The sequence below is a fragment of the Bubalus kerabau genome, chromosome 1 (genome assembly GCF_029407905.1).
Source record: "Bubalus kerabau isolate K-KA32 ecotype Philippines breed swamp buffalo chromosome 1, PCC_UOA_SB_1v2, whole genome shotgun sequence".
NCBI classification, from domain to species: domain Eukaryota; kingdom Metazoa; phylum Chordata; class Mammalia; order Artiodactyla; family Bovidae; genus Bubalus; species Bubalus kerabau.
This window is the reverse complement of record NC_073624.1, coordinates 237501773-237520835: the sequence shown is the minus strand read 5'-3', so window position 1 is coordinate 237520835 and position 19063 is coordinate 237501773. Positions and strand designations below refer to the sequence as shown.

General features: G+C 39.0%; 1 protein-coding gene across 2 annotated transcripts in view; it reads left to right on the top strand.

Annotated features, from left to right (window-relative positions):
* The window catches only part of LOC129636665 (hepatitis A virus cellular receptor 1-like), a 76429-nt gene extending 70552 nt beyond the window's left edge, over positions 1 to 5877 (top strand). For both annotated transcript variants that reach the window (XM_055560247.1, XM_055560258.1), the window contains exons 9-10: positions 5225 to 5284; positions 5780 to 5877. In XM_055560247.1, coding sequence (XP_055416222.1) covers positions 5225 to 5284; positions 5780 to 5840 — 121 coding nt within the window. In that variant the 3' untranslated portion in view covers positions 5841 to 5877. The remainder of the gene's footprint in view (positions 1 to 5224; positions 5285 to 5779) is intronic.
* Positions 5878 to 19063: the final 13186 nt, after the last annotated feature.

Here is a 19063-nt window from a genome sequence, read left to right as displayed (position 1 = left end):
TTATTTTTTTTTACTGTAAAATATTCCAGAAGCATATTCTAAATATGGTTATTTCAGAGGGACAAATAGTCAAAAAAGTTTCACTTTTTCCTTTTATGTGCTTCTATAACTGTTTGAACCATTTTCTCCATTTTTTTGTAATAAAAAAAATTTGATTTAAGTATGATTGTAATGTTTTCCTGTCCACTCTCCTCCTCATAGAAAGAAATGAAGACTTTGGATAAGCTCAGGTCACAGCCAGCGGTAGTGTGTAGCATCACTCTAGACGTGTCAAGAGTGGTTCCAGCAGGGATTGGGACCGTGGTTTTCAGGGTAGGATCAATTCTGAATCATTGATTTGTAATGAGGAAGATGGCAGAAAGATAACACACTATCAAGGAACCCCCAAAGGGTGTGGGTGATGACAAGTGTTAACTTAATTAAAAACAACATAGAAAGATTAAATGTGTGGTTTTTTTCTTAGAAGTCCCTTAGAAATTTTTCTCCTAGATCTCTGCCATAGACACCCACAGGGCCCGAAGAGGCTCCCTGATCTTTTAAGATCTTGCCATATTTTACCTCCCTATCACTTTTAGTGTTAGAATTCCCAAGGCAGAAATTCCGAGTGGTTTGACTTGTCATTCATTTATTTGGGAACATCCCCTCATGTTTATTTCCATTTAAATTTAATTTTCACGTAAGTTTGAATTTTTTTTAACTGAATACAAATTAATTTTGTCTCCAGATTTCTACTGAGAAAGTCTTTCCAGAGGTAAGTAGAGATGCCCTAGTATTAGTCGCTCAATCGTGTCCGACTTTTTGTGACCCCATGCACTGTAGCCTGCCAGGCTCCTCTGTCCATGGGATTCTCTAGGCAAAAATACTGGAATGGGTCGCCATTTTCTCCTGCAGGGGACCTTCCCAACTGTACATAAAGGAGACTTCATTAATGTGCATTAGAGGATACCCCAGGTTAACCTGTTATAGAAAATCTTGAGCCTTTATTTCTATACCAATTCTACACCTCTGGTTCGCCGATTGCTTGTTTCTTTATTTAGGTTTTATGGTGAACGACCTGGGGCTATTTGTTTCCATCAACCTGATTGTGAATTTAAAGGCACAATTGAAATGTCTATTTTTCATGTTATCCTCAGAAGAGATTGCTGCAGATCTATTCTATGATTCCATTCTTTTCAGCTTACAATACAAATAGTTTATTATTTTTTGCAACCTATGTCTTATAATAAAGCAGTGCTGAAAAGTTAAATAGAAGAAAGTTCAGTTGCCATATAGGTTAGATGCCCTAGATCTGTAATTTTAAAGATTTACATCATTCTTGTCTGGAACTCAGCTGGAAAGAGGGCAAAAGGAGAGAGGCAGCTGGGACACTTGGTTGGAGAGTACTCAAGCTTAAGGACAGCTCAGATTTTAACCAGTTTTCAGTGGCAAACTGTGCAGTAGAGAATGCATCAGAAATGTGGCTTTCAAGATTCTAGATCCTCTACATCTCTTTTTCAGTTGTATTGCCTGTAATTATAAAGGTCACTCATTTACATAGTAGCAGTTTTCTTTTTTTTTCAATCACTTCACTGTTTGTTTTTTTTTTTTCTTTACAATATTGTATTGGTTGTGCTACACATCAACATGAATCTGCCACAGGTGTACATGTGTTCCCCATCCTGAACCCCCCCCTCCCACCTCCCTCCCTGTACCATCCATCCAGGTCATCCCAGTGCACCAGCCCCAAGCATCCTGTATCGAACCTGGACTGGCAATTCATTTCTATATATTATACATGTTTCAGTGTCATTCCCCCAAATCGTCCCACCCTCTCCTCTTAAAAATTGCAACATATGGAGGCTGAACAACACGCTGCTGAATAACCAACAAACCACAGAAGAAATCAAAAAAGAAATCAAAATATGCATTGAAATGCATGAAAATGAAAACACAACAACCCAAAACCTGTGGGACACTGTAAAACAGTGCTGAGGGGAAGGTTCATAGCAATACAGGCATACCTCAAGAAACAAGAAAAAAGTCAAATAAATAATCTAACTCTACACCTAAAGCAACTAGAAAAGGAAGAAATGAAGAACCCCAGGGTTAGCAGAAGGAAAGAAATCTTAAAAATTAGGGCAGAAATAAATGCAAAAGAAACAAAAGAGACCATAGCAAAAATCAACAAAGCCAAAAGCTGGTTCTTTGAAAGGATAAATAAACTTGAGAAACCATTAGCCAGACGCATCAAGAAACAAAGGGAGAAAAATCAAATCAATAAAATTAGAAATGGAAATGGAGAGATCGCAACAGACAACACAGAAATACAAAGGATCATAAGAGACTACTATCAGCAACTATATGCCAATAAAATGGACAGCTTGGAAGAAATGGACAAATTCTTAGAAAAGTACAACTTTCCAAAACTGAACCAGGAAGAAATAGAAAATCTTAACAGATCCATCACAAGCATGGAAATTGAAACTGTAATCAGAAATCTTCCAGCAAACAAAAGTCCAGGTCCAGACGGCTTCACAGCTGAATTCCACCAAAAATTTAGAGAAGAGCTAACACCTACCCTACTCAAACTCTTCCAGAAAATTGCAGAGGAAGGTAAACTTCCAAACTCATTCTATGAGGCCACCATCACCCTAATACCAAAACCTGAAAAAGATGCTAAAACAAAAAAAACAAAACAAAAAACAAAAAAAAACCAAGAAAAACACTACAGGCCAATATCACCGATGAACATAGATGCAAAACTCCTTAACAAAATTCTAGTAATCAGAATCCAACAACACATTAAAAAGATCATACATCGTGACCAAGTGGGCTTTATCCCAGGGATGCAAGGATGCTTCAATAGTAGCAGTTTTCTTTTGTAAATTCTTAGTCAAGCTCCTTCTGCTTATGGTGTAACTCTTTTTCCAGAGAAAGTAGTGATGTTTAAAAAAATTATTTAAATTATGAAGGTGTGGTTGTGGTGGTAGAATGTTTGTTTAAATACCCACATTATTTTTAATATAATTGTTTTTTGGGTGGGTCACCTTTGGAATACAGCTTTATAGTCTATACTTAACAACATGCCTTATGACAATCTGACATGTCGTCCTTTGTAATTTCTACATTTCATGCCTTTTAAACCTACTTCATGTAAAATAAAAGTATTTTACACTCCAGTACAGTGTTTAAATTTATCTTCATTTGGCCAGTTCTGAAATAACCATGTATCTATATATCTATATCAAATCTTTTTTTAATTTTGTTATCCAGTTTTACCTGCCATTCCTACTCATTTGCATGCTGAGTTTAGTTCTTTTTTTGTGTGCATAAGAAAGCTTAATATATTTAAGAAAATTGAAATTATAAAGAATTTAGTCTTTGATTAGTAGTGGAATTGACTTAGAAAATCAATAGCAAAAAGAGAGTTTAGTTCTTGTTCTGAACACTTTTAAGTAAAAAGTAACACCTGTATAAATATAGGTGAAGATTGTTATACTAATAATATTGATTTTTGATTCATTTTTTTTATCTCAGAGTTCACGATGAGATCTTAGCAAAAACCTCTTGACCTTTGTGTTGGTTTAGTCTGAGGGATGAAGCAAGGAGCTGATGAGGGAGCAAGGAGCAAGTGAAGGGGCTTTGAAAACTTCTAGCTGCCCAGGCCTCAGTGAAGTCCTTGGAGAGGTGGCAGCTTTGCTCTTCTTTGAGCAAGCCTCCTACTCCAGCAAAAATTCCTGGTACCTAAGCAGCAGCCAGACAGCTTCTAATCACCAAGGGAGAAAGTAGTTTTCTGAATTGGAATTTCAGGTGGGAGCTAAGGAATATGATATTTAGTAATCCTAGCTGCCTTGTTTCAAGCAAACGTGTTTACAAGGAGCTATGGGTAGGCGAGTTACTTTACAGCAAGTACTTTGAGACTCCAAGTAAGAATCTCAAGCAGAAGATACATCTTGTTAGAGTGCTTGTTTCCCTCATTGGGTTTTTTTTTTTAGGTTTTTATTTTGAAATACTTTGAGATTTGCAGAAAAATTCCCATGATAGTACAAAGTCCCTGTATTCAGCAGATTTTTTTTTTTTTGTTAACAGCTTACATAACCATGGTAGCATTTGTGAAAACTAAGAAATTAAGACTGACACATAATATTAACTAAACAATAAATTTTGCTTGGATTCCTACTCTGATTTTTAAAATTTTAAATAAAGTGCTCTCTGGAAAATAATTAAAGGTTGAAATGCCTATTCCCTGTCCTCTCCATCAAAAATTTTCCCCAGTCTCACTCCCCAGGAACAGTCCTAGGTCAGCACTGTCCAATAGAAATGCAGTGTTTTTGTTTTTTTTATGTTGTTTTTTTTCTTCATTATAAGTCTTCACAGTTCAGTGAGTTTTTTCCATTTAGAGGACATCTCCATTCTGACTAGTCACTTTTTAAGTGCTCAATAGCCACATGTGGCTAGTGGCTCTAGAGTTAGCAAAGTTCTGGGCTATTCTCTTATTTTCTCTGTCTCTCTTTCACTCATACACACACACAGTAACCTAATTTTTTCCACTACTTACAGAAGCTCATCATTTCCTGTGAGAATGGGACAACAGCCTTTACTTAGACAGCTATGTAGTACTAAGTATAACAAATGTGCTTAATCTATTAAATCACTTCCCCACACATAGATGTTTAGTTTTTTTTTTTTTTTTCCATTTCAAATATACAAAAACCTATATGCATTTGTATACTTCCAATATTTATGATTGTGGACATGTAATTGTTGTGTCAAAGGATGTGATTGTATTTGAAGTATCATGACAGTAAAACAATAGTATATTTTTAAAGAAATATACCATTCAGTGTATTACTAAATGTATATTTTTTCTCAAGGCAGTCATTTTAGAAAGCAATTTATTTCAATAGTGTTCCTTTCACTCGAAATTATTCATTTTTTATTTTTGACGTTTGAAGTTTTAACATTTTAAAATGTCAACATTCTTTAGCAACATAGCTAGTTAACAGAGGGTTCTGATGTCAGTGTGGTAAGTCCCAATACTCACTACAAATGCAGTGCCTTGACAAAACTTTTGACAAAGCTCAGCATACATTTTGAATAACTTCTACTAGCACAGGAGTTCAACTGGTGCCCAAGTCTTGCAGTGGGCTTGGTTTGGAAAAGTACTGAGTCCTTCATAAGATTCCCTTAACCTTATCTGATGAAAGCCAAGTGCTATCATGTTTTTTTTTTTTTTCTGATCCAGTCATCTTCCCTCAAATGGATGCAGAGGAAATGACTTACAATCATGTGACAATGCAGCAAGGTACATAGCTAAAAGTGAAAGTTTTCATCCCCAAACAAATCTCTGATGTCAGTGTTTTTAAGTAGAAAACATTGTTTTGGTTTTGGGGACGAAGGAAAAGGACCCATCATTTCATAAATTGGGGAGATGTTCTGTTTTACACTAGGCAGTGCCCTCTAGCTGTGTGAACAGGAGCTCACTTAGCTCACATTCCATTTTCTGACATCCTCTCACTCACAGCTTCAAAACCTGGAACATCAATGGACATGGTATTATATGTGAGAGAGGTATATAAATTATATTGGGGCACAGTGTAACTCGACTCCTTTATTTTAAATTGAAGTACAGTTGGTTTACAGTATTATGTTAGTTTTAGGTTTATAGCAAAGTGATTCACATGTGTGTGTATGTGGATGTATTTCAGATTATTTTCCATTATAGTTTATTGCAAGATAATGAATATAGTTCCCTATAGTGTGAGATGTAAGTCACTGAGTCTTGTCTGTCTCTTTGCAGCTCCATGGACTGTAGCCTGACAGGTTCTTCTGTCCATGGGAAGAATACTGAGAGTGGGTAGCCATTACCTTCTCCAGGGAATCTTCCCAACGCAGGGATCTGCCCTGGCTCTCTTGCTTGCAGGCAAATTCTTTACCATCTGAGTCACCAGTTTCCTATGCTATACAGTAAATCATTGTTGCTTGTCTATTTTATGTATAGTAGTGTGTATCTGTTAACTGTTTACTCCTACTTTATCTCCCACCTTCCCCTTTGGTAACCATAAGCCTGTTTCCTATGATGACTTCATTCATACTGAAAGTGGTGTCTTGTTTTCCTAAACTTTCAAAGGTGGAGATTGTGGGTTTGCTTTATCTACTTAAAATGTTGCATTGCTTAGTACGGGATACTTGATGAACATTTGGTGAAATAAATAGGAATTAGCTGGCAGTCCACTGGTTAGGACTCTGCACTTTGATTGCAGAGGCTGTGAATTTATATCCCTGGTTGGGGAACTAAGATCCCACAAGCTGAGTGTTGTGAAAAACAGCAACAAAGAACATTGGTGAAATAATGTTTGTTGAGGAAGAGAAACAGTGGAATAGGGGTAGGTGAACCTGGCTTTCACTTCTGCATTGGTCCCGAGTGACTTCTGTGGGTCCTCTCGTCTATTTCTTTCTGGTCCTCAGTTTATTCACATACAAATCAAGAGGTTTGGCCCCAGGTAGTTAAAGTTCCTTCTTGTATAAAGAGTCTCAAAATTCATATGACTTTTCAGGCCTAAAGTCTGACCCTAAATCAAGACCTATCCTGAATCTTTTTAAAACAGCCTACCTCAAAAAGAATACAATTCCTAGAATAAAACTGCCTAAGGAGGTGAAAGACCTGTACTTGGAAAACTATGGAAGATAATACAGATGGAAAGTTATACCATGTTCTTGGGTTGGAACAATTAATATTGTTAAAATGATCATACTACCCAAGGCAATTTATAGACTCAATACAATCCCTACAAAAATACCAATGGTATCTTTCAAAGAACTAGGGACAATTTTAAATTTATGTGGAAATACAAAAGACCCCAGAAGGCCAAAACAATATTGAGAAAGAGAACAGAGGTGGAGAAATCCCACTTCCCAACTTCAGACTATATTACAAAGCTACGGTAATCAAAACATTACAGTACTGGCTCAATAGACACACAGATCAATGGAAGAGGATGGAGAATTCAGAATCATATACTTTTGGTCAATTAATCAATGACAAAGAGGCAAGAATAGACAATGGAGAAAAGACAGTCTTCAAAAGGCGGTGCTGGGAAAACTGGACAGCTACAGGTAGAAGAGTGAAATTAGAACATCTTTAATATAAAATACAAAAATAAAATGGGTTAAAGACATATATAGACCGGAAACCATAGAACTGCCAGAGGAAAACATGGGCAGAGCACTCTTTGGTATAAAAAGTAGCAGTGTTCCTGGTCAAGAACCATAACCACCTGGACCAGCTCAGTGGCAACTGAGGCAGCAAGATAGTCTTCGAGATCTTCTTGATGTGGCTTCTGGCCATCAAAGGCATACTACAGAAGTTCATGGATGCCCTCTTCCAAACCATCTTCAGCATGTACTGGGGCTCAGCCCTGCTGCTGTTCATCGAGTACATGTTTGATTTCCTGGATGAGCAGGCCGATTGATACCAGGTACATGATGCAGATATGCATCACACCTGGAAGAAAAACTGTCTGCTCCTGTGCTCCTGGTTGAACATGATCAAGAACCAATAGGTCCTATTCAACATCTGTAAGAGCAGCAGCGCTGACGCCTGCCTGTCAGTGGTGGCCTAGGCCTTCATGGACTCCTGCTCCACATCTGAGCACAAGCTGGGCAAGGACTTGCCCTCCAAGAAACTGCTCTACATCAAGGATATCCTTAACTACAAGAGCTAGGTGGAGATTCACTATGCCAACATCACCAAGATGGCCTGCCATCAGCTACCAGGACACAAGTGCATATCTCACGTTGGACCTGAGTCAATTCAATAACATGAGAGTCCTGCATGAGATCTACTCTTACATCACCAAGTACAAGGGCAAGACCCCAACACAGCCCTGGAGAAGGATAAGCAGACCTGGTGGTAGCTGCTTTGGAGCAAGCTGGAGCGAGTAGTACTCACCGAACCCCTGAGTAGCTGAGTCATTGGCCTATGACCATCTGACCAGGGGGACTTGAGTGAATTTGGGGCTGACCCTTATCTAGCAGCCAGAGCTGGGAGATCCGTAGAAGAGGCCTGGTCCCAACTGTGCCAGGTGCCCTGTGCTGGGGGCCATGTGTCCAGTCCTGGTCCCCTTGGCACTAACCTTCCCCTTGGAGCCTGCCAAGGTCCCAGTTCTTAATTGGTGTGGATGAGACAATGCCTGAAGCACCCTTCGTGCCCAGAATTGCTTGCCATGGGGTTGGGGAATCCAGGTGTGACCAGGGTCCTTCTTGGGACAATAAGGTGACTGCTAAGGACCTGGAGGTGAGGCTGGACCCTCTGGAAGGGAGAGACCAGTTTGCCAAGGATAGGACTATACCCAGTGGCTGGGAGGGTTCAGCTGTGCCTGGCTTCCTGGGCAGAGTCTGAGGATGGAGGTCTGGCTGATGGCCCACGTTGGGAGAGTGAATGCCCAGGGTTCAGTCATGATGAGCTAAAGTCTGTCTAGGCCATCACCACCCACCTGCTATGTTTCAGCACCCCTGTGCTCACTGCTACACAACCACAACCACCATCCTCTTGATTCACCACATGCTGTCCATGGCTGAGGTTGGAGTGACACATTGACCTCACCCAGAGAGAGGCCCTGGGTCCATCCTATGGATGGGTTGCAGGATGGTTCCTCCCAGGGCATTAGTGACTTCCTGTTCTGTCTTCAGGGCTGTGCCTCTGGGAGCTATTGGGGCCTGGGGCTTCTGGTCATGAGTATAAGTTTATCTCGTTTATTCCCCCTCACCATGCCCACCACCCCCCACACCCTGCCTCAGGCTGAGCTCTCAGCTGTAGAGGTCCAGGAGTAGTCATGACCACACTCCTCCCCACTCCCTGACCCACCACCAACCTTTCAGAGGCTTCAGTCTGGCTCCCCAACAGCATGCTGGCCCCTTGCAGCAAGGGGACATCTGGGGGCCATTGTTCATCTTTTAGGGGAACAATGGACTCCTGCTTACTTTGTTCAGGCACCTGGCAGTGTCGAGGTCTCAGGTCACACCCAATGGCCTGGTTGGTAGCAGGATGTAGTGACCAGAGGGTTGGAAGTTGGGTTTTCCCATGTTGCAGTCAGCCAGCAAGAGAATACATGTTGAATTATAAAACCTGTACATTAAAAAAAAAAAAAGTAGCTATGTTTTCTGGCATCTGCTCCTTTTAAAGCAAGAGAAATAAAAACAAAAATAAATGGGAATTAATTAAACTTAAAAGCTTTTGCACAACAAAGGAAACCATCACAAAACAAAAAGGCAGCATAATGAGAGGTAGAAATTATTTGCAAATGATATGACTAATAAAAGGCTAATATCCAAAATATACAAATAGTTCATACAACTCAATGTCAAAAAAACAACCATGTTACAAGATGGACAGAAGACCTGAGTAGACATTTTTCCAAAGGGGTCATGCAGATGGCCAACAGGCACATGTTTGACATTGCTTCTCTTCAGGGAAATGCAAATCAAAACGTCAAAACCACAATGAGGTATCACCTCACAACTGTCAGAATGGCTTTCATAAAAAAGAACACAAAACCAAATGTTGGCAAGGATATGGAGAAAAGAGAACCCTTGTACACTGTTGGTGGGAATTTAATTTAGTGCAGCCTTAGTGGAAAACAGTATGGAGGTTCATAAGAAAACTAAAAATGGGACTATGACTCAGCAATTCCACTCCTGGTTATATATCCTACCCCCCGCCCCTGCCAAAAGCAATAATTCAAAAAGATATATGCACCCCAATATTCACATAAGCCTTATTTAAAGTTGCCAAGATAGGAAAGCAACCTAATTGTCCTTAAACATGAATGGATAAAGAAGTTACAGTGTGTATACATACACGTACAATGTTGCCATTTGCAACAGCTTGGGTGGGTCTGGAGGGTATTATGCTTAGAGAAATAAGTCAGAGAAAGACAAATACTGTATTACTCACATCACTTATATGTGGAATCTAAAAGATAAAACAGACTAGTCAATATAATTGATGAGGAAATAGACTCACAATTATAGAGAACAAGCTAGTGATTACCAGTGGGAGAGAGAATGGGGGAAAGGAAACAATGGTAGGGGGTTAAAAGGTATTAACCATTAGGTATAAAATAAGCTACAAGGATATACTGCACAACACATATTGTACAACAGCAAAACTTTATAATAGCTGTAAATGGAGCATAACTTTTAAAATTGTGAATCACTACATTATACACCTGTAACTTCTATAATATTGTACATCCACTCTACTTCAATTAAAAAGTAAAAGCAGCCTGCTGCTGCTGCTAAGTCGCTTCAGTCGTGTCCGAATCTGTGCGACCCCTAGACGGCAGCCCATCAGGCTCCACTGTCCCTGGGATTCTCCAGGCAAGAACACTGGAGCGGGTTGCCATTTCCTTCACCAATGCATGAAAGTGAAAAGTGAAAGTGAAGCTGCTCAGTCGTGTCCGACTCTTAGCGACCGCATGGACTGCAGCCTACCAAGCTCCTCTGTCCATGGGATTTTCCAGGCAAGAGTACTGGAGTGGGGTGCCATTGCCTTCAGAGAGCAAATTCTATTCCAGCTCACTAAAATCTCCCGGTAATCTATTTAGTGACTGGATTAAATCCAGCAAAAAGACTGGCAGACTAGAGAAGTTTAAAGAGACACAGATGTATAGAACAGTCTTTTGGATTGTGTGGGAGAGAGAGAGGGTGGGAAGATTTGGGAGAATGGCATTGAAACATGTATAATATCATATAAGAAACGAATTGCCAGTCCAGGTTTAATGCAGGATACAAGATGCTTAGGGCTAGTGCACTGGGATGACCCAGAGGAGTGGTATGGGGAGGGAAGCTGGAGGGGGGTTCAGGATGGGAAACATGTGTACACCCGTGGCAGATTCATGTTGATGTATGGCAAAACCAATACAATATTGGCTTGGGATAGAAGGAAGGGTGTGGCTATCTTGGGAAGTCTCTTTTGGGCAGCTTTTAGAGTTTCAACTTCGGTCTTAGAAAACGCCTGAATGCTTTAAGATGGGGAAGATAATTGATGGGATTATTTAAATACTGGAGAAGATTTAAAAAATAGCTATCCTCTGATGTGGCTTCTTCCTCATACTTGGCAATTGCAGATAGCTGGAGAACATTGGCCTCCTGGGCTTTGCTTTCATGACCCCTTGGTTTCCAGTGGCACCTCAGCACTTCCAAATGGTCATATTTGAGTCCCTCGTCCATTTGCTCTCGAAGATGTGCTATCCCCAGTCACGTCTCAGTAGAATCCCTTAATTGGACAGTGGATTCTGTCCCTCTATTGCTCCATGCATTTTTTCCTTGCCCAAATCAATTCTTCAACTCAGGCATCACCAAATCATACAAGCATGCTGTTATTTTTATCATCTTTCTCTTAACCCTACTTCCAAACTCCCCCTTCCTTTTATTTTTTTGCCACAAAATTCCTTGAAAGAGTTCCCTGACTTCAATTTTTAATTCTCTTTTGATTTTCCCTTTCCTTGTAAACCCTTTTCTTGAGATGTAACATAGATTGGGAAAGTGAACAGTCATTCAACTATTCTTTACTGAAACTGTTTTATTAAAGTCATTAATGATCTCCAGGTTGCTCTGTCCTACAGGCAAATCTCATTCCTTGCCTTTGTGGCATTTGATTCATGATCATTGCCTCTTTGCTAATGCATTTGCTTCACTTGGCTGCAGTAGGATCTCATTTACTTTTTACCTTTCCTCCTGCTTCATTGGCTTGTTTCTATGTGTGTGATGGTGCCTCTTCCACCTCCTACAATTGCACAAGGCCCCAGGGCCTAGTCTATGAACCAAGGACATTCCCTGAGCATCAACTCTGGTTCATGGCTTTAAAATCCCATTTCTATCCTGATGTCTCTGAAATAAGTATTTTCAGTGCAGATTACCTCTCCTGAAAAGTTTTCACTTGGGTGTCTGAGAAATCTGAAACTCAACGTGTCTGAAGTCCACAATATTTCCTCCCAAACTGTTACACACAGCTACCCCTGTCTCAGTTGGTGACACTTCCAACTTTATGGTCCAACTCTCACAGGACTACTGGAAAAACCACAGCTTTGACTCTATGGACCTTTGGCAGCAAAGGGATGTCTCTGCTTTTTAATACACTGTCTAGGTTGGTCATAGCTTTTCTTCCAGAGAGCAAGTGTCTTTTAATTTCATGGCTGCAGTCACCGTCCACAAAAATTTTGATACTCAAGAAAAGAAAATCTATCACTGCTTCCACTTTGCCCCCTTCTATTTGCCATAAAGTGATGGGACTGGATGCCACGATCTTCGGTTCAGTCTCTCAATTGTGTCTGACTCCTTGCAACCCCATGGACTGCAGCACACCAGGCTTCCCTGTCCATTACCAATTCCCAAAGCTTGCTCAAATGCATGTCCATCAAGTCTGTGATACCATCCAACCATCTCATCCTCTGTTGTCCCCTTCTCCTCCAGTCCTCAATCTTTCCTATCATCAGTCTTTTCTATTGAGTCAGTTCTTTACATCAGGTGGCCAAAGTATTGGAGCTTCAGCTTCAGCATGAGTCCCTTGATTGAATATTCAGGACTGAATATTCATTCCTTTAGGATGGACTGGTTGGTTCTCCTTGAAGTTCAAGGGACTCTCAAGTGTCGTCTCCAACACTACATTTCAAAAGCATCAATTCTTCGGTGCTCAACTTTCTTTATGGCCCAACTCTCACATCCATACGTGACTACTGGAAAAACCATAGCTTTGACTAGATGGTCCTTTGTTGGCAAAGTAATGTCTCTGTTTTTTAATGTGCTGTCTAGGTTGATTATAGCTTTTCTTCCAAGGAACCAGTGTCTTATAATTTCATGGCTGCAGTCACCATCTGCAGTGATTTTGGAGCCTAAGAAAATAAAGTCTTTCACTGTTTTCATTGTTTCCCCATCTGTTTGCCATGAAGTGATTGGACTGGATGCCATGATCTTCATTTTTTGAACATTCAGTTTTAAGCCAGCTTTTTCACTCTCCTCTTTCACTTTCATCAAGAGGCTGTTTAGTTTCTCTTCGCTTTCTGCTATAAGGGTGGTGTCATCTGCATATCTGAGGTTATTAATATTTCTCCCAGCAATCTTGATTCCAGCTTGTGCTTCATCCAGCCCAGAATTTCACATGATGTACTCTGCATGTAAGTTAAATAAGCACGGTGACAATATACAGCCTTGATGTACTCCTTTCTTAATTTTGAACGATCTTAGTTTTTTCATGTTGAGTTTTTATAAATAGTATTTCAAGTTTGCCAATCTATGGGATGCTAATGTAAAAGACAGTATGTAATTGCTTGCTTCTCAGTTTTCACTAGAGATTAAGATTTTTGAAAGTTGATAATTCAGGACTTCTCTGGTGGTTCAGTGATTAAGACTCTGTGGTTTCAATGCAGGGGCCTGGGTTTGATCCCTGGTCAGGGAACTAGACCCCATGTGCCCCAACTAAGAGTTTACATGCTGCGACTAAAGATCCTGCATGCCCCAATGATGACACAATGCTGTCAAATAAATAAATATTTTTAAAAAATTGATAATTCTAAGTAGTTAGACTATAAAGTTAATATGGAAAACATATTTGTATGCAAGTAAGAAGAAGATATAAGAAATAAAAATGCATTTTATTAAGGAAAAAGAAAATAATTTTGTTCTGATGCTAGTTATTTCTAAATATGAAAGAAGAGACAGATTATTATAAGTATAGAAAACTGTAGGTTTGAGAGGAAAAAGAATCTTTAGAAAAGATTTTATGTTTGGGCAGAACTAAGATTAGAATTAATTTAATTGGGCAAATGAATTTCAATATTAAAGGTAAAATGGTACAAAATCTGAATTTGGTTTCTCTCTATTAAGAGGGGAGAGTTTTCTTAAGAATATTGATCTGCTTTTTGTAACAGATTGTTGATTTTTTTTTTTTGTATTTTAAGTAATTTTTTATAACTTTCTGTATTTGCCTTTGAAATATTTTATTGTTTCTTGGTTAAGTCAATAAGTATTGTTTCACAGTGACCTGTGATGCCACCTAACCAAGTGTTTTTTTAAAGCCTTTTGATATTATTGGCAAACTTGCCAGAGATCAAATTCTACTTGACGTTCATTTGACCTTTAGCTTACTTTGAGATTTTCCAAAAGGTCCTGAAACACCTAAAGGGAATCATTTTCTCTCTTTATCAAAGATAAAAATATTAAACTAACTAGGCTTATGTTAAACTGCATGGGAAGCATTTCAAAGGGATGGTGATAAACATCCTTAGGCTATATTGTTTTATATACTCTAGAAGTTATTGGAATTCTAAGAATCTGGTATGTCATAGTAAAATGTTATCAGTCTTAATTCTGATTATTATCTTAAAATGTTCTGTCAAAGCAGTAAAGAAGTTTCTTTGTCATTTGCATCACAATCGGATCTTTAATCATGTCTTTAATAATCTTTGTTGTTCATAGACAGTTATTGGTTGATCCTGATGCCTTTGCAAAAATGCTTCATTTTCAAGAAGTTTCACAGAAAGGATTTTTGACAAGTGCAGGCTTTTAAAAGCTTTATAAAACTGTTAACAAAAGATCAAGGATTAGTTACCTGGGAATGAGTTAACTGATGAACATGGTTATAGATTTTATGGTTTTTCTGGTCTGAAATATTATTGCTTTTTAATCTATTTTCCAGATATAAGGAAACCTTTCCCCTTAAACTAATTATGACTTACAGCAATTTGGTTAGTGATACAATTGTAAGCAAAATTGAAACATGTATCTTTTCTTTCTACCTGATCCCTCCAAAATTGTAAACCCTTAGGTTGCTAGCAGACTTATCAAGTAAATAAGAAAGTCCACTTCTCGACAGTTGCAGGAATCTGAAGACACTTTGGAACACTGAGAAGAGAGAAATTAATCCAGATCTTTAGGCATCACAGGTGGGATCTGATGGCATGCCCTTGGGACGACTTTTCTCACTTTGAGAAAGAAGCCTTTTAAAAATTCAATCTGAGATTCTTTATAAAAAGGTCTACCTAAACCAAATTTTAAAAGGATTATATGTTCAATTACACTTATATAAGTAATCAGGCCAAGTTTACTGAAAGCAGACTTATTTTTGCAAACAAATTACTTTTAATTTGATTATATTTGATAGAAGTCAGCATAGTTTTAGAGAGAAAAATTATATATATGGATATTAAATTCTAGTATTGTTAATTTAGGTCTGTATTTACTTCTCAAGACTCACTTCTGAGATAGACCCCCTGTTGTTAGGTTACATTATTGTAGAGTTTAATTGAATTACTAGAAGGACACTCTAAGTTTGTCTCTGAAGCTTATTTCTGTATATTCGATGCCCCTTGACCTATAACCAGAAGATTATGCATTTTGGAAAGGCATCATTTAAAGAACTTTCTTCAACCTACATCAAAGGGCACTTGTCAGATAATTTTGATTAGCTCATGCACAGAACAAACAAAAGAAATTGACTTTTGGATTTGTATTTTCCACTTAGAAAGAGTTCTTGCACTGGAGCCCTTAAACTCACCTTAAAACAAAGCTCAAACAGAGGAGAAACTATACTCCCACCAAGAAAAAGAGAAGACAACATCAGAAGTGGACAGCTATCCCTAGATTCTCGATGTGACCTGTGTGATTAGTTATACTACTTTCAGCATAATAGTTACATTAGATAATAATGTCATATTATATAATTATAATTACAGAAATATGGATATAATTATATATTATAATTATTTTTGATAATTTCTTGGACTTTTTCATAAATCCAGGTTTTTCTGTCGTGGTGTAAATCTTACACAGAATTTAAAAATTAATCCATGTCCTGGCTATTATAAACAGTGCTGTGATGAACATTGGGGTACACGTGTCTCTTTCAATTCTGGTTTCCTCAGTGTGTATGCCCAGCAGTGGGATTGCTGGATCATAAGGCAGTTCTATTTCCAGATTTTTAAGGAATCTCCACACTGTTCCCCATAGTGGCTGTACTAGTTTGCATTCCCACCAACAGTGTAAGAGGGTTCCCTTTTCTCCACACCCTCTCCAGCATTTATTGCTTGTAGACTTTTGGATCGCAGCCATTCTGACTGGTGTGAAATGGTACCTCATAGTGGTTTTGATTTGCATTTCTCTGATAATGAGTGATGTTGAGCATCTTTTCATGTGTTTGTTAGCCATCTGTATGTCTTCTTTGGAGAAATGCCTATTTAGTTCTTTGGCCCATTTTTTGATTGGGTCATGTATTTTTCTGGAATTGAGCTGTAGGAGTTTCTTGTATATTTTTGAGATTAGTTGTTTGTTAATTGCTTCATTTGCTATTATTTTCTCCCATTCTGAAGGCTGCCTTTTCACCTTGCTCATAGTTTCCTTTGTTGTGCAGAAGCTTTTAAGTTTAATTAGGTCCCATTTGTTTATTTTTGCTTTTATTTCCAATATTCTGGGAGGTGGGTCATAGAGGATCCAAGCAACCTAGATGTCCATCAACAGATGAATGGATAAGAAAGCTGTGGTACATATACACAATGGAGTATTACTCAGCCATTAAAAAGAATACATTTGAATCAGTTCTAATGAGGTGGATGAAACTCGAGCCTATTATACAGAGTGAAGTAAGCCAGAAAGTAAAACACCAATACAGTATACTAACGCATATATATGGAATTTAGAAAGATGGTAACAATAACCCTGTATACGAGACAGCAAAAGAGACACTGATGTATAGAACAACATGTATAATATCATGTATGAAACGAGTCACCAGTCCAGGTTCGATGCACGATACTGGATGCTTGGGGCTGGTGCACTGGGACGACCCAGAGGGATGGTATGGGGAGGGAGGAGGGAGGAGGGTTCAGGATGGGGAACACATGTATACATGTGGCGGATTCATTTTGATATTTGGCAAAACCAATACAATATTGTAAAGTTTAAAAATAAAATAGAATTAAAAAAATAAATAAATAAAATAAAAATTAATCCAATTGTTAGGCATATGATCTGTTACCTACATCTAGTACTTCTGGGTTACCTTGGTGGATTTCTCCTCTCCACGGGTCTAATTGGATGACCCTTAGGAAATTTATTCCAGAAGAAAGCTATAGTTCTGTTTGAGCAACTATTGATATTATTAGACTGGACTCCCTCACTTGGCCAATTAATGGTGCTTTCTCTGCCCATGGCTATAGCATGAATTTTCTTTTAAAGTTACTCAAACTCGATGATAACAAACAAAATTTCAGCCAGCAAATCTAACTTCCTGATTATTAGGAGGGACCCTCCTTTTGTCACAGGGTGGATTTATATGACTCCCACCAGATTATTTAAATCATTTAAGTTTAAAAGCTCCCTTACATTGGGAACAGTTAAACTAAGGATTATCAGCCTAATAACACTAGGGAATTAGGCTGGAGGCCTTGTGAACAATACAGGCCTTTCATTACCTTTAAGATAGTGATTTGTACAGGACAGATTGAGTCAGATGAGCTGGTAATATACTGGGTCACACCTAATTGAAACTCTTGGCCTAAATATTTACTTATGACCCTATTAATGCTACATGCTATGTCACTTGCATTTGGCCTATTTTACAAGATTGTGATTTCTTGCATTACTAAATGTGTGACTAAGCCTCTGATAAAAATGATGACTAGGCAACTTGCACATATATATTTATTTAAGAGCTATACATGTATATATTTATTTACGAACTCAAGATTGTAATAGTGTAGCTCTACATATGGGAAGAAGCAGCACAGAGTATTTTGCTTGGGTCAAAACAGATTTGAAAGATATGTGGTCCAAGACTTTTGGCTACTATTAGCAGTGCCTAGGATGTGGAAAAACATACTGGTTCTAAATAGGAAAAGGAGTACATCAAGGCTGTATATTGTCACCCTGCTTATTGAACTTATATGCAGAGTACATCATGAGAAATGATGGGCTGGAAGAACCACAAGCTGGAATCAAGATTGCGGGGAGAAATCTCAATAACCTCAGATATGCAGATGACACCACCCTTATGGCAGAAAGTGAAGAGGAACTAAAAAGCCTCTTGATGAAAGTGAAAGAGGAAAGGGAAAAGTTGGTTCAAAGCTCAACATTCAGAAAATTAAGATCATGACATCTGGTCCCATTACTTCATGGCAAATAGATGGGGAAACAGTGGAAACAGTGGCTAACCTTATTTTGGGGGGCTCCTAAATCAATGCAGGTGGTGATTGCAGCCATGAAATTAAAAGACGCTTACTCCTTGGAAGGAAAGTTATGACCAACCTAGATAGCATATTGAAAAGCCGAGACATTACTTTGCCAACAAAGGTCTTTCTAGTCAAGGCTATGGTTTTTCCAGTAGTCATGTCTGAATGTGAGAGTTGGTCTGTGAAGAAAGCTGAGCGCTGAAGGATTGATGCTTTTGAACTGTGGTGTTGGAGAAGATTCTTGAGAATCCCTTGGACTGCAAGGAGATCCAACCAGTCCATTCTAAGGGAGATCAGTCCTGGGTGTTCTTTGGAAGCAATGATGCTAAAGCTGAAACTCCAGTACTTTGGCCACCTCATGCGAAGAGTTGACTCATTGGAAAAGACTCTGATGCTGGGAGGGATTGGGGGCAGGAAGAGAAGGGGACGACAGAGGATGAGATGGCTGAATGGTATCACCGACTCGATGGACGTGAGTTTGAGTGAACTCCAGGAGTTGGTGATGGACAGGGAGGCCTGGAGTGCTACAATTCATGGGGTCGCAAAGAATCAGACATGACTGAGCGACTGAATTGAACTGAGTCCAGTAAGAACACACTGAAGATCATCAAAATACTGGCCTGACTGAGAAAAAGGTATTCTCTGCATTATGGGATCAGAGAAGGCGATAGCACCCCCACTCCAGTACTCTTGCCTGGAAAATCCCATGGACAGAGGAACTTGGTGGGCTGCAGTCCATGGGGTCGCTAAGAGTCGGACACGACTGAGTGACTACCCTTTCACTTTTCACTTTCATGCATTGGAGAAGGAAATGGCAACCCACTCCAGTGTTCTTGCCTGGAGAATCCCAGGAGCAGGAGAGC